Source organism: Tamandua tetradactyla, chromosome 5 (genome assembly GCF_023851605.1).
Source record: "Tamandua tetradactyla isolate mTamTet1 chromosome 5, mTamTet1.pri, whole genome shotgun sequence".
Lineage (NCBI taxonomy): Eukaryota > Metazoa > Chordata > Mammalia > Pilosa > Myrmecophagidae > Tamandua > Tamandua tetradactyla.
The window spans coordinates 21,659,642-21,675,977 of record NC_135331.1 but is presented as its reverse complement, the minus strand read 5'-3'; the positions used below and the strand labels follow the sequence as shown (position 1 = coordinate 21,675,977).

Here is a 16,336-nt window from a genome sequence, read left to right as displayed (position 1 = left end):
CACACGGTGGAGCGGTGAGCAGCCCAGCCACACACACACCTCAAGGCAAGACTCAGCTCGGGACCCTGGTGCCAACTGCTAGGAGCAGGGCAAGAGTCTGGGCAGGAGCGACAGATGACCGTGTGTGGCCTCGGAGCCTCCCGCCTGACTGAAGGCCTCCTAGGGATTCGCCTAAGTCAGTGGAAGGAGACAGAGAGACACAAGCGTCTCCTGGCTGCAGGAGGGTTAAGGTGTCTTGGGAGAAAGACAGACTTGGGTTCCAGTCCCAGCTCTGCCCTTGCCGGTTGTGCGACCTTAGGAAGCTCTGAGCTTCTGTTTCCTCATATGCAAAATGAGGGCCTGTATTAACTGTCCATGGCTATGGAACAAATTGCCCCAAAATGATGCAGTGGCTTGAGACATCAATGCGCATTTGTCATCTCATGGTTTCTGGGATCAGGCATCTGGGAGTGGCTCAGCTGGGGAGCTCAGGGTCTGGGAGGTGGTGGCCGTGGTGGTGGCTGGGGCCGCTGCCATCTGAGGCTTGACTGGGGCTGGAGGACCCGCGTCCAAGAAGGCACCGGGGGCAGCTGGCAGGAGACTGAGTGCCTCCCACGTGGCCCTCTCCATTGCTGCAGCAGTGCCCTCCCAACACAGCAGTGGCTGCCCCCAGGGCATGTGGCCCGAGGGAGCAAGGAGGAAGCCGGGATGCCTGTTAGGACCTAGCCCCGGAGGTCACGTGCCTTCACAGCCACAGTATCCTTCTGGGCACACGGGCTGGCCCTATTTGGCGTGGAGGGGCCTCCACGGGGTCTGATCCCATCATGGGGGTGCAGGGCCTCCACGGGGTGTAATCCCATTATGGGGGTGCGGGGTGCATCTTGAAGACTGGCCGCCGAATGCTACCTCTTATCTGTTCCCTTATCTGCAAAAGTGGGACCACCACCTACCTCTCAGGGTTGTCAGGTGCTCCCAACAAGAGGAGCCACGAAGAACGGTGATCCCAGCCAGGGACATACTAAGCGCTCAACAAAAAGCCACCTCTGTGTCACGACACCATCGTCGACCCCCACAGAAGCTGCAGGGACAATCCGCCGCAGTGCAGGGAGCCCCTGTTTCCAATGAGTGAGGGCTAGGACCAGGCTATCACTTCTTTTTTTTCCTTAAGGTTTAAACACCTAATTTATTCCATCCATTAGATAGATTTTGTAGATTTAATCATTTTCACAGTTGGTGGCTCATTGGATACTCAAGATAAACTCCAGATGAAAGTATAATGGTGAGGACAAATGAGTTTTCACACCACAATGGCAGAAACTTGCTTGAGCAGAGAGTTTAAGAGGAACAAAAATACATACAGATATAATTTTTCCCCCAGCAGCCGCTTTTGCTGACTATAGTAGGTTACCACAGTTAATTTCACCAGTTTTGTTCATCTGTAAAATTGCATAAAAGTGACATTTTTGTGCTCATTATAGCAACTGCTGATTTATGGCTGGTAAATGAAGAGCTGGTCCCTTTTTTGTGGGACTCTCCGAGCGGCGCTAAGTGCCCATGAAATTGCTTGTATAATGTAGTTTAAATCCAATCTCAGAGAAAGATTCCTCCACTGGCCGAAGTGACATTTCCATTCTCCACACCGAGTTTACTTTAGGCCACTTAGGAGGGGGCTGCCCCCAGCAGGGTCAGGATGGGGAACCCACGGCTGGCCAGGACTTGGCTCCCCCAGCCAGCCCAGGTTAGGCAGAGGGATAGAGGGCGCTGCCCACCTCTTCCCTGTGGCAGCCTTGCCCAGCTCAGACCAAAGCCCCTCTGCTCAGGGCAGCGAGAATGATCTAACATGCAGGCCCTGCCCTGCATAAAACCTTCTCCGGCTGCCCCAGGCCCTAGGGCAGGCTTCTCCACTGTGCCTCAGCTGCCACTGGGACAGCCTGTGCCTTGGAGGGTCGTGAGCAGCTCCCTGGCCTGCACCACTAGATGCCAGGAGCACCCAGCCCTCCTTCTCCAGGGGTGACGTGGAGAAAGGTCTCCAGGCATTGCCCAATGTCCCATAGGCCCCCTGGGGTCATCAGGGCCCCTCAGCACCCATTGCTCACAAGGCCCGCCCTGCTCCCAGCCCCCTTCTCGTCTTCCCTCCACACACCTGCTCTGGGCTCTGCTCTTACTCTGAATTATTTACACGTCCCACCCTGGACATGCATCCTCGCCTCTGGACCTTTGCCCAGGCTCTTTCCTCTGCCTGAAATACATTCTCTTCTTGCTCATGTCTTTCACTGCAGCCTTAGGACTTGGATGGGGTTTCTTCTGGAAGGCAGTCTCTGAAGCTCCAGCTGCCGTGGGCTCCCCCTACTCCTGCGTCTGCACACTGCCTAGGCCTCCTCTGTCCCAGCACTTATTTTGCGAGGGGTTCTCGAGTGAGGCCCAGAGACTGCGGCCGTGGCTGGGTGGCCTTCCAACTGGTGGGAGACCCAGGGTGGCAGGCAGGGGGTGCTACCTACCTCTCTGCCCTGGACCAACCAGAGGACCCAACGCTCATACTTAGAGAACACCCGCTTTTCCTCACTGTCCCCACCACCAGTGACGTGTTAATCCTCAGTGCCCCCCCCCAGGCGGTAATGCTAGCAGCAGGGGGCTCTAGTGGGTCACATTTCTCCATCTACTCTGTGCCCTGGCCCCTGCTGGGCCCCTGGGCATGGTCATGCCTCAAGGCCACCCTGCAGACCTGGCACAGTCTTTAGCCTCATTCCCCAGGTGGGGAAACTGAGGCTCAGCTGGGCAAACAACCTACCCAGGGCCACACAGCCTCATAACAGTTCTCAGCCCAGGCCTGGCCAGCTCCAAAGCCCTGCGTCTTCCCACTGGCCCCCTGTAGCACCCCGTCCCCACAAAGCACTGGGGGATGTCTCAGGGCTAGGGGTACTTTGGATGGGAGTAAAGGGCTGCTTGTCAGTGGAGGTAAAACCGTCAGTGCGAACAGTCAGCCTGCCACACAAATTACACCCTTCAGCCTCCAAAAAGGCAATGGCCTCCACTCTGGCCTTTCAGTGACAGCAGAGTCAGGCATGGCTTGGGGGGCAGCAGCTCCTGCCCCATGAGGGTGGCAGGTCTCATTCCTCCCGTTTTATAGATGAGGAAAGGGAGGCGTTGAGAGGCTGAGTGGAGGGACAGAAAGGGGGCGCATGCAGACCAAGTGTGAGAGTGAAGGGGTAGGGGGTGCCCCAGGCCGCGTGTGGTCTGCTGGGCCCCGTGATCCACAGAGGCCTCTGCTGGGCATTTTCTCCCAAAGTGGACGGTGAGCCTTCCTGATGCCCCCGCACAGCTACCAGGCACTTTCTCAGCAGCATTCACTGCGTCCATGCACCAGGGGCTGCAAGCAAGGACCTTCCTGGTGGCACTGCCGGCACCAGCCCCAAACGGGAAACACCCAAATGCCCTTCAGCAGGAGGCAGGGTGAACCGTGGTGCATCTGCACAACAACTGCCACGCAACAGCCGGGAACGCACAAAGGACCGCTATGCATGGGGGAGATCTCACAAAGGCAGCGAAACCCAGCACAGCTAGTCTCTGCCGTTAGAAGCTGGGGTAGCAGCTAACACTGGAGGTCAGTGACCAGGAGGGGACATGGGGGGGCCTCTGGAGGATCAGGCAGTGTGCTGTTTCTAGACGCGGCTCCTACAGGCTACTTGTGAAAGTTCATCCAGCTTATGAGATGTGCAGCTTCCTCTCTATATTTTACATTTTGATTAAAATAAATAAATAAAAATTTAGAAGGAATGACAAAGGAGCAAGCCAATGATGGGGGACCCTGGTGGGGAGCAGGGGGTGGGTCTGTGGCTTCAAGTCCTCCCCAGGCTGCTACTCACCTGTGTTTTCCACCCCACCCCACCCCACGTGTCCCCGCAGGCGAGACGGCGGCCAGCTCCATGCATTCCTCCCGCTACCCGAGCCCGGCCGAGCTGGACGCCTATGCCGAGAAGGTGGCCAACAGCCCGCTCTCCATCAAGATCTTCCCCACCAACATCCGCGTGCCCCAGCACAAGCACCTCAGCCGCACCGTCAACGGCTATGACACCAGCGGCCAGCGCTACAGCCCCTACCCCCAGCACGCGGCCGGCTACCAAGGCCTGCTGGCCATCGTCAAGGCTGCCGTCTCCTCCTCCAACGTGGCTGCGCCCACCGGGCCCGCCAGAAGCGTGCTCAAGAGCGCAGAGGGCAAGCGGACCAAGCTGTCACCAGCCACTGTGCAGGTGGGCATCGCGCCCTACCCAGCGCCCAGCACTCTGGGGCCCTTGGCCTACCCCAAGCTGCCCGAGGCGCCTGCCCCGCCGCCCGGCCTGCCCGCGGCCGCCACCGCCGCCTCTGTCATCCCCCTGCCCGGCCGCGGCCTGCCCCTGCCGCCTTCCAACCTGCCCTCCATCCACAGCATCCTCTACCAGCTCAACCAGCAGTGCCAGGTCCCGGGCGCTGCGCCCGCCGCCTGCCAGGGCGTAGCTGTTCCCCACCCCAGCCCAGCCAAGCACGGCCCCGTGCCCAGCTTCCCCAGCATGGCCTACTCGGCGGCCGCTGGGCTGCCCGACTGCCGCAAAGGCACGGAGCTGGGCACCGGGGTCACGCCGGCCTTGACGTTGGCTGGGGCCACCAAGCCCGCAGGGTACGCGGACGGCAGCCTGGATTACCTGCTGTGGCCACAGAAGCCGCCCCCGCCGCTGCCCCAGCCACTGCGTGCCTACAGTGGTGGCGCGGTGGCCAGCAAGTCCCCCGAGGCGTGTGGGGGGCGGGCGTATGAGCGGGCCAGCGGGTCACCCCTCAACTGTGGCGTGGGGCTGCCCACCGGCTTCGCCGTGGGCCAGTACTTCGCCGCCCCCTGGAACAGCGTGCTGGTGACCCCCACCAGCGACTGCTACAATCCGGCCGCGGCAGCCGTGGCAGTAACCGAGCTGGGGCCGGGGGCGGCCCGGGAGCTGGCAGGGCCCCCCACGGATGCCCTCCCTGGCCTGCCCAGCAAGAGCGTGTGCAACACGTCGGCACTGAGCAGCAGCCTGCAGTCGCTGGAGTATCTCATCAATGACATCCGGCCGCCTTGCATCAAGGAGCAGATGCTGGGGAAGGGCTACGAGACGGTGGCCGTGCCCCGGCTGCTTGACCACCAGCACGCCCACATCCGCCTGCCCGTCTACAGATAAGGCCTGCCCTGCGGACGTGGGGACAGGTGCACGCAGCGCCCAGAGGCGCGGCAGGCCACAGAACAGGGTGGGGGGCTTGCAGGGGTGCTCATGGATACCCACAGGGAAACCTGGCCCGCCGCTGTCACGGTGCTGCCCAATGCAGGGGCAGCAGGCGACTTCCTGTACCCACCCCCCTCCCCCCCACCGATGGGCTGCCCCAGGACATGGGAGGGCCCGGGGCAGCCACTGAGGCCCGCACCTTCGCCCACCCAAGCTGGCAGTGACAAAGAGAGAGAAAACACTTGAAAATGAAAATGATTCTTTCTGGGTCTCCTGGGAGAGGGGTTTGTGCCAGGGTGGGATACGGGAGAAAGTGTGACACGCCGGAGTTGGGATGGGGTCACAGCAGCCCCCAGGGCACGGAGAGCTGGGTCCCTTCCCCCAGAAGTCCCCAGCCTTTGGGAAAAGGAGCAAAGGGAGCTCTATAAAAAGTTACTGGGTCCACACTGATACTTAACGGCCAGTCCGGTTCAAGGCCACTCTGACCGAGGCCCCGGCGTCTCCCTGTCCCCCACCTCCAATTCCTTCTTAATACAGACTCACACCCCCATTCCTATTCTCCAAACCCAGGACTACTACCTTTCCCCTTCCCTCCAGGACATCTTACAGGGCTGCCAGGCACAGTTGTACAGGCTGTACACTGCACAAGGGCACCTCATCCAAGGGGATGCCATTCACATCCTTAACTTGTATATTTATTAAGACAGTTTTCTGCATCTTGAGGAAGGGGCGCCATCTTCACACTCACACGAAGGCGCTGCAGGGGCTAGCAGTGGGTCTCCTTTCTTACAGCCTGCTCACAGGGACCTTACCCTGCTTTCTTTGGGATCTCCTGCGAGCCAGCAAGGGGGCAACTGCCTGGTTTTAACTGGGAGACCCAGTCTGACTCCTTTCCTGCAAACCAGCCTCTAGGGCCTGCTCACACAGGCAGATGGGGAGGGCAGGCGGGGCCCCTTCCTCAAGTCCCCAAATTTCCCATGTCCTGCCCCCATCCCCGGCCCCTCCGTGGTGCCCCGGAAGCGGTACTGTATCTCTCTCCAAGGCCTGTTCAAGCACTAAGTGCATTTACAAATCTCTGAGAATGTTTTTTTTTTTTATACTAAAATTGACCATTATATTCTACTGTGAGAAGTGCAGTCTGCACTATATTGTTTTAAAAGCAAAGAGAAAGAAAAAAAAAAAAAAGGAAAACACAGATGGTGTCTCAGCTGTTGGACTGTTTTGTAGCGCTTGCTTTTTTTTTATTTCCTCCCCTTAGAAGTAAAAGGGGCCATCTCCTCCCTAGCTGACCGGGCTTGGCCCTGAGCAAAGAGGGCCTGGACTCCCTCCTGTGCATGGGGCACTTAGCATGCAGTTTCATGTAATATGCCAGCTCTGTTGAAGGCAGCACATGTGGCCAGTGATCAGTCTCTAGAGTGGCACAGGTGGAGCCACACCCTCTGGCTTGTTCCCTGTAGGGAGCTGACATGGTTTGGGGATGATGCTTCCCCCCCGCCCCCAACTCCCACCGCTCAATTTCTCCCCAACTCTTCCTCGGTTCCTGACATGCTCCAGGCTTCCCCGGGGGCAGTGTAGCGTGGGGTCAGGCCAGAGTGGCCAAGCGGTGGTCTTCTCCCTGGACAGCCCCAGCACACACGCCCTGGTGCCCAGGCATTTGTAGGAGAACATCCCTGCCCCACAGAGCTCAGCACTTATCGGGCACTTTGTTTCCATCATTTTCACATACACTGGGTCTCATCGGAGCCTCACAACGCCTGTCAGGTGGGGGTGTTCAGAAGGACGAAAATGTGGCCCAGAGACATGAAATGACCTGCCTTAGGTCACGCAGCATTTCTGTGGCAGAACTGGGACTCGCACTCCACAGGGCAGACTCTCACAGTCTGTCCTGGCCTTCACCTCCCCACTCTCTTCCCATGGCCTGCCAGCCTGACACCTGGGCCAGGGGAAACTGGGAGCCCGGAGTCTGGCTACAGGCCACCCCTAAGCTCTGCCTGAATGCTGGCATGGTGAGATCAGGGGCAGAGGTGGGGCGCTAGGGATGGGAAAAGTGGGGCCAAGCCTTAGTGCAACCCTGTAGTATGGCCTGCCCCCTATGAGCAGGGCCCCAAGCCTGGCAGAACCATCCCCAGGAGTGCACTGGGTTCCAGGCACCCAAGTCCCCTGCTGCATCCCAGGGAGCCTCCATCCACAGGGGAGGAAACTGAGGCCCCGAGAGGAAAGGGCTGTGTCCAGAGCAGGCTCTAAACCCAGACCCTCCTGATCTGTGGCAAAATGAGCCAAGCTCATCACCCCAGTCCCTGGGGAGCAGCAACATGGGGGACAAGTTGGGCAAGTCTAAGCCACATGGGAGGCTGCCTGGAGTAATCGGAAATAGTATAAATGCCCACAGTTAACTGAGTGGTTTTTTTTTTATTGTAAACCTTAAAAAATAAAAACATACATTCTTGACATATAAACATCCTATATATGGTATACAATCAGTGGCTCACAATATCATCACATAGTTGTGTATTCATCACCATGATCATTTTTTTGAACATTTGCATCACTCCAGTAAAAGAAATAAAGAAAAAAACTCATACATACCATACCCCTTACCCCTCCCTCTCATTGATCACTAGCATTTCAATCTATTCTTTTAACCTTTATTCCCCTTATTTTTTATTTTTTAATCCGTATTTTTTACTCATCCGTCCATGCCATAGATAAAAGGAGCATCAGACACAAGGTTTTCACAATCACACAGTCACATTGTGAAAGCTGTATCATCATACAATCATCTTCAAGAAACATGGCTACTGGAACACAGCTCAACAGTTTCAGGTACTTCCCTCCAGCTACTCTAATACACCATAAACTAAAGGGGATATCTGTATAATGTGTGAGAATAACCTCCAGGAGAACCTCTAGACTGTCTGAAATCTCTCAGCCACTGAGACAGACTGCTTTTCTGACTTCGCTTAATTGATTCTCACAACCTGATCTGGTGCATCATAAAATCATCCCTAATTTACAGATGAGGATGTGCAGAATTTGAGCAATGGCCACAAGGATGGAAAGAGGGAGTCCAGTACCTTGCATCAAGCCCCGAGCCCCAGGTCAGGCTGCCTGGAGACCCTCAGTCCTTTCCCCCTCTCCACCCCTCACCCCTGCACACACATGTGCCATCCTGGCTCGGCGATCACAGGACCCAGTGTGCGATTCTTAGTACTACCACCTTGAGTGACCCTGACCCAGTCCGTCCCCTCTTTGCTCCTCTCCCAAAAGGAGACAGTGGATTCCAGGAGACAAAGCCCAGTGGGAGCACCCTGGAGAGGACGGGCAGCATGTTAGGGTCTAGAGCTGGGTTTGTGGCTGGCCGCTTGGCCATTCCCAGGGCCACCACTGGGACTTCCCAGCACTAACTTAATCTCTGGGCAGTCTCCATGCACCCATGTTCTGAGCCCACCAGCACACCCACCCACACTGGGGCCCAGGAGAGAGCGAAGTGAGCCTGGAGCCACCCTCTGGGCTGAGAACTCACACCATCTTGGGAAAATCTGCTCTCCACGGGGGACTCTGTACATGGCAGGTGGGGACATAATGGTGAACATGTGGTGCAGACAATCAGGCCCAGTCCCCAGAGGCCAACGGGGGTTCTCATCCTGTGCCTTGGCAGGAGCCCTTCTGCCCCGGGCCTCAGTTTCCCCAATTCGGGTCTGGACAGCTGATCTCAAAGGGCCTTCCAGCGCAGCCACGCTAGCCCACCACACCCTGTCCTAATCACCGCTGATTACCACGTTGAAGGCACAAAGCAGGTGACAAAGACAACTAATGCTATAATTACCAACAGCCCACAGGCCCTGCACGCAGGATGACACCAGGCTGTGTGCTGTTAGCCAGGCCCCACAATCCCGCAGGCATCAGGCTCCACATCACAGGTGAGGCTAGCCAGCCAAATTTATCCAACCAAGGGCCGAGAAGCAGCTGGCATGGAGCAGCTGTCAGAGCTCCCCACTGCCCTGCTATGCGGAGACTATCAAACAAAACGTGGCCTCTTCGGCGTCAGAACGAAGGCCCAGCTACAGGCCGCACAGCCCAGGCCGCTGGGGCTTCCAGCTGAGTGCTGGGGGCAGAGGGACCACTGGGGCACCCTACCCAGGCCCTCCTAGCAAGCCAGATGCCTTCTTTGTCTCTGTCTCTCATGGCGCCGACCTTTACATTTCCAGTTCCGGCATGGGCTTCCCCCTCCTTCCATCTGACTGTCTTGGGCTCACCCACCCCTTAGGGCTGAACTGTCCAATATGGTAGCCCGCTGGGGCCGGCACAGAACCTCCACTATTCTTCTCTCTTCCTATCCTAACGACCTTTAGACAGAAGATTCCCCAACTCCGAGGCGCCCCCCCACCCCCACCCCGGGCTCCCGCGCAGATTTAGGTGTTGTGAACAGGACAGGGGCCACTCACCTTTCCTGGGTAGTTCCGCGTTTCCTCGACTCACATCCTCGCCTTTAGAGCACCCTCTCCCATTTTTGGGACGGTGAGACGGTCGAACCCCTGAACTTAACCTTGAACCCGCAACGTCGAACCTGAACAGCTAGCGCCCTCACCGGGCCCGGCTCCACGTGCGCATGCACTGTGCCTGCACGCCCTGCGCCCTGCGTGCTCTTAAAGGGCCCGCATGGGGGGCGGGGCGGGGCCGCTCCCTGGCCGGGACAGCGGGTAGCGAGGTGGGCAGTCCTGGTGAGCGAGAGGTTGTTTAAATAACCAGCCGGCAGAGAGCGTCAGGGGGAGGCGAGGAGGAAGGGATATTGGCCTCGCCTCAGTATCCACTGACTCCCCAGGAGTCCCTCTGAACCTGACAGAAGAGGTGGTCACGAACCTGAAGGACTGAGATGACACTAGGTGAAATGTGTACAAGCTGGCAGGGGACATCAGCCCTGTAAGAACGACCCCTGAGGACAGTGGGGCCTAGTGATTTGAGCATCAGACATCTGGTTCAAATTCTGCCACTGTGGCTCAGGGACACGTGGCCTTGGGCAAGTGATCTCCCTCTCCCCGACTTTGTATCACTGTAAAATAGAGCTACTTGGGCAAGTGATCTCCCTCTCCCCGACTTTGTATCACTGTAAAATGGAGCTAACTTTGTAGCAGATGGGGTGGGACATAGGAGATGGGTGCTCTTATAGCCCCTGTAAGGCACAGAACCCAACACGTGGAAGATGGACAATAAAAATAGGTATATTTTAGGGTGCATGGGGTGGTTCAGTGGTAAATTGCTCATCTTATCTGCGGGTAGACCCAGGTTCGATTCCCGGACCATGCACCCCCAAAACCAAAAAAGATAGGATTACTTTTACTATCATCACCTAGTCTAGCTTTTGCCAAAGAGTTGCAGTTTGGGCAGTGGGTTTCTGGGGGAAAAGAGTTTGAAAAAGTGTACACTACATCTCCCCCCGTGGAGATGCACAAATCACATTAGCATATTAAAAGCTCTGATAAGTCCTGCAGGTGACTGATGCTCAACTCCACCCCAACCTCTCTGACCTCACTTGTTAGAGAGAGGCCATTACAGCCTACTGCTATGGAGAAATGGAATGCGGACATGCTTCAGAAGAACCAAAAACACTAAGCAAAAAATAAAAACAAACATGAAAGATCCTACCATCCCCAGAAAGGTTTTCCTCCTAAGAGTTCATATCCTCAACCCACCATGCCCAGGTTATGCCCTTGGGCCAGTTTGTTTACTTCTTTGGGCCTCCCTTGCTTCGGGTGTAAAATGGATAAAAATTTGTAGTTGTATCTGCATGATTTGGGCTGGGTCACAGGAAACCATAACTCAACTGAGAAATAGATTTTATTACTCAAATAATCATAAGAAGGCTTAATAATCATAGGGCAGCCCCAGGGTTGGTTAATTCAGCAGCTCAGTGCTATAATCAAGGACCCATGTCTTTCACACTTTTTTTGCTCTGCTGAGCCCCCTCATGGTCACAAAATAGCTGCCATAGTTCCAGGCATCACAGCCAGATCTGAAAATACCCCGTAAAGGAGAAAGCAGTTTCTTCCCATGTGTTCCTGTAATCTAAGAAATCTTTCCCAGAAACCCCCTACCCCAGCAGACTGTGAGTCTAAACTGGGTCACATGTCTGTTCCTACACCAACATCGAGTAAGGGAGATAAAAGAAAGGTGGTTGGCTGAGAGAGGCCCACAGTTGTGCAGAGGAGAATAGAGGATGCTGAATAAAATCAGGTGCTATGAAAAAGGAAAAGGGGACATGGCTGTTGGGGAGGCACCAATACCAGGCTCTAAATTCCCACATATAGTTCCTGAAACATAAATGCCAAGCCCCAGCGTGGTGCCTAACACATGGTGGGTGCCTTAACCATGTTCATTTGCTCCCTCCCTTTTGTGATTCCTTCCCAGAACCCAAGACTTCCACCCCTCAATCCCCCACTCCCTCCTGGGAGTTGGGTCACCACTGCCCAAATGCCAACCTGTCCCCAAAGCCCCTCCTATCCTGTTCTTTAGCTCTATCACCTCCCTGCTTTGTTCCTATCTCCAAAGCTCAGGATGAAAAAAGATCTCTGTTGCCCCCATCGACTTTGGGTTCCTAGAAAATAAAAGGTGGGAGGTGCTCAATTCTCATGTAAATGCTTTCACCAGGGAGTCAAAAATTAATAACAGTATGAACAGAGGCCTGGAGCATTTAACCACCCCATCCAAATAACAGAAATTACCAAAATACACTGTCATCTGGGTAAGGCATGGAGGCTGACTGCTTGCTGATGACATTATTGCATTTGGGAATGTCACAAGGATGCATTCGGGGGGAGGTGAACAGAACGGCTGAAAATGGCTTTTGATTTAAAAATATCCCCAACATTCATCTACAACAATAATAACAGCTAATAATAACAAGGCATGTAATAATGAACTATTCATAGGCATAAGAGGTAATTGTTCAATTAAGATCTGAGAATTTCTGAGAAATGTCTTTTCTGACGGTGGGCCCTTTGTTTTTTACTCCGGTGGCAGTAATTATTTCCCACTGGTGCTTTAAACTTGGGGGAGGGGGAGCCTTCCTGTCAGATATGACATACAAGTGTTTTATCGTTATTAAATATACGTATACTCACATAAAAAGAAAGCCTTATTGGAATAAAGTTAAGGGTCTGATCAAAGGGAGAGGATTTTGAACGGGAGCTGACAGTCTCGGGGTTCAGCAAAAGCAGCAGGTGACCGCCAGGGTCTAACCTGCAGACGATCTGGGTTCAAATGTCACCCCCACTATTTATCAGCCAGGTGCCCAGGGCAAGAGTCTCTGAGCCTCAGTCTTCTCATCTAAAATATGGAACGCAGTGGCCATCCAGCTTTTTTTTTTGCTTTGTGTTTTTTTTTTTTTATCCCTTCTTCTAGTGCCAGTATCCATTATCTATCGCCACAAAATTACTGCCTGTGCTTAAAAAAAAATCACAAGAACTCAGTAGCACACAAAAACATTTATTTCTCATGCATCTGCCGGGTTTTTCTGATCTTGGCTGGACTTTGCCTGGAGTACTTGGCTCCACTCCATGTGTCTTCTCCTCCTCCGCCTGAGGACCAATCCAGGTGTGTCTTTTTCATGATACTAACATCCCGTTGGTCAAAACATCAGGTGTGGGAAATTAGGCTTTGCCAACAGTGGGAGGACACCTCAAAGCCATATGGCAAAGCTCTTTTCTCTAAGATGCTGAGCTGGCTGGTTGTCAGCCCAGAGCGTACAGGTGTCACCAGCCTGGGAGAGCTGCCTGAGAGCAAAATTGCCTTAAAGTAGAGCAAAGCTGAAAGATGGGTGCGAAAGAGAGAGATCAAGTCCTAGCCACATAGTTCAAGCCCCTGGACCCAGCCATGCTCAAAGCCAGGTATGCCTGGTCTTTCTCAGTCATGCGATCCAATATGTACTGGGATTTCCTGTCACATGCAACCGAAGGAAACTTCACAAATGCCTGATGAGAACCAACTTTATAGGATCACTTTGAGGTTTAAATGAAGTGATGGTAAGCAGTAAGATCAAGCCTGAGACACCTGAAGAGTTCAATCAATGAAGGAAGATTTTTTTAATCATTTATTAAAAGTATTTTCCTTAAAAGACAGGTGAGATTTCCTGCTGAGCTGAACAATCAGGATGGCGAAAACGGAAGGAAGTCATGTGGGGGTGAGGAAGAGGGACAGCTTGTCACTATCAGAGTCAGACACACCAGGATTCAAATCTGTGCTCACCAGGTAGCTGTGTGACCTTGTGCAGGCCACACTGCCTCTCTGTGCCTTGTTCAAAAAAAAAAGAAATGAAATCTCTTATTCCCTCCCTTCCGGAATCACACAAAAGGTTAAACGAGATCAGGTGGGCAAAGGGCCTAGGAATTTGGATCTACTGGCTCAGGTTCAAATCCTATCTCTTCTACTTTTAAGCTGTGTGACCTTGTGTGGTGTCTGCACCTCCTCAGTCTTAGATACTCCAGCCAGGCAGCCACTCAGGGGCAGGGCCAGGGACACAATAGGCATGCCGCAAACGGTGGCTGCAATGATTCCCTGAGGAGCAGTTAAAGGAACAGGGGTGGTTTAGCTTGGAGAAGAGCAGATGGGAACAAGGGGGTGGAGCAGGGCATAGGAGTCAACTTCACATTGCCAAAGGACATGATGGAGGAGAGGACCGATTTGCCCTACATGACCTGGAGGGCTGGGACATAAAGGCAGGTATCAGCTCAAATGAAAGATGCGGCTTTTTTACAGCCTTCAGAGGTGATAAGCCCTCTGTCAAGGAAGGCTTACTAGTGGAAGAGTATAGACTGTGCTGATAGAAGAGAAGCTTGGATGTAGGGTTGGGATAGATCAGTGCTTCCCAAATATCAGTCATTTTCATAAGTAGGCATCATTTTCCCCATACTTATGCCCTTCACGAACTTTTTCTTTTGCATAAGCAGGTGCACCCAGGAACCTGGGTCTCCAGCATGACAGACAAGATTTCTGTCACTGAGCCACCATCGCACAGCCCCCTCCGTGAACTTTTGTTCATTTAATATAGTTCCTTAAATCATCTAAGCTTTTGGGTGGGCCACAGCAGGCAGAGTTCTCGCCTACCATGCCAGAGACCCGGGTTCGATATCCGGTGCCTGCCCATGCAAAAAAATAAAAATTAAAAAATTAAAAAATAAAATCATCTAAGTTTTTATTCTCGAATGAGCTTATTATAAGTGTACACTTAGAGCATGGAAAAAAATAAAAATAAAAAAAATAAAATCATAAGTTTTTATTCTCGAATGAGCTTATTGTAAGTGTACACTTAGAGCATGCAAAAAAATAAAAATAAATAAATAAATAAATAAAATCATCTAAGTTTTTATTCTCGAATGAGCTTATTATAAGCATACACTTAGAGCACTACCTAATCTAAAAAACCAGTATCACCTGGCACACAGTCCCTAAAAATAAATGAAATTAAAACATTTTTAAATTCTTCCCAGAGACTGTTGCCTCCAAAGGTTTCTGAGCCTAAAGCTTTTTCTATTACTGAGACTAGCGAGTGTTGGGAAGGCATTAAAAAGGTGTTTAAGAATAGACACACCAAACTGAGACCCTGATGGAATCAAGAAGGACAGAGAATGGAGAAGGGAATGTTTTCTCAAAGTGATCCTATGTCCAATGTTTCATCTGAAAATCTCTTGGCATATCACAGGTACGTGTCCCACACTTCAAAGACTAATTGGGAAAGGTCATCTTACTGGAACAAAGAGAAAAATCTCAATGACTTAAACATTAAAAAAATTCCCCCAAAGAGCTATGAGTCATAAATAATCGATATCCAAATCATCACCTATTCAGAAAATCACCATTGAAGAAGCTACTACATAGTTAGCTAAAAGTGTACACAGAGGAAAATTTGTAACCTAAAATTACGTCGTTAAATAAAAAGAAATTAATTTAACATTCACTTGAATAAGTTATTCTGTTGGGAGGATGTTTCAACTTTTGTGGGCAGACTCATTTCATAATCCCCTAGAGAAGCGACCTCTTCATAGTCTCACAGCAAGCCACAGTCATTCTCTGTGACAGAACATTGCTCACTTAACTCTCCACTAGAAAGATGTAGTGGGGGTGGGGTGGGGTGGACATCTGGGGAAAGGGCTGTAGCAGATGCTGTTGATTGCCTAGGTAAAGTCAATGCCTTGTTCTTTCACACAGAACCCAGATCTGGCTGGGCTAAACACCTTCTTCCACATGGCCGTATGCTTCTCTAGGCCAATGGCTGTGAATTAATTTCCCTTCCTGCAGATTCGCTGAAGCACGGGGCATATGACACAGTTCTGGCTAAGAATACAAGAGGCAGTTCGGCTGGGGGACTTCGGGGGGGGGGGGGGGTGGAAAACTTCCTCCCTCATAAAGAGAGAAAGGAAGAGCCAGTTTCTCTTTCCTCTGGACACGGCAGCATGTGAATGTGATGCCTGGATCAGCAGCGCCATCTTGGGTCCTTGAACGGAGCCAGTGTGAGGGGAAAAAACCTGAGGTAAGCGTTGCCTAACGAAGTGCCTGACACACGGCTAGCGGTCAATAATTGCCGAAGGGATAAATGAATGGCAGACCTGAATCCTTGATGAATCACAGAAGCCCTGAATTTGTCAGCCTTGGTGTCCTCCGCTTGGGACTTCCTACTTTCTGAGACAATAAGTATTCCTTTCTCTTTAAGCCAGTGTGAGTTTTCTATTACTTGCTGTCGCAAATAGATAGCTGTGTACACGATCCTCTCTTCTGTGAAAAACCCAGGAAATGACTTGATCACCTCCGACGGCCCCCCACCCCGATAGATAAGGAAACTGAGGCTCAGAGAATTTATGACGCACCCCAAATTATCCAGAAGGTCAGTTTTCGAGGCAAGGACAGATCCTGCTCTCTAGACTCCAAATCCAGAGCTTCCTTGGGCCTCCCCCACCTGCCATTTCCTCGAAGGCACCAGAGGCAAAGCAGGCCTTTCCCTCACCCAAAATACATTCAGGTGGCCATTGTGGCTTCTGACAGGCCCGGGGAAAGAGCTAAACACTTAGCACTTTAAGTAAAAGCGACTTTTCACCTCAAACCATAGCAGAAAAAGAAGGAAAAGTAGGCACCCCTCTCCACCC

The 16,336-nt window shown here is 52.8% G+C and overlaps 1 protein-coding gene across 5 annotated transcripts in view; it reads left to right on the top strand.

The window, feature by feature from the left end:
* Window positions 1-7,599, top strand: part of FAM222A (family with sequence similarity 222 member A) — a 62,106-nt gene extending 54,507 nt beyond the window's left edge. For all 5 annotated transcript variants that reach the window (XM_077160074.1, XM_077160076.1, XM_077160073.1 and 2 more), the window contains one exon: window positions 3,883-7,599. In XM_077160074.1, the coding sequence (XP_077016189.1) occupies window positions 3,883-5,162 (1,280 nt within the window). In that variant the 3' untranslated portion in view covers window positions 5,163-7,599. The remainder of the gene's footprint in view (window positions 1-3,882) is intronic.
* The last annotated feature ends 8,737 nt before the right edge of the window (window positions 7,600-16,336 follow it).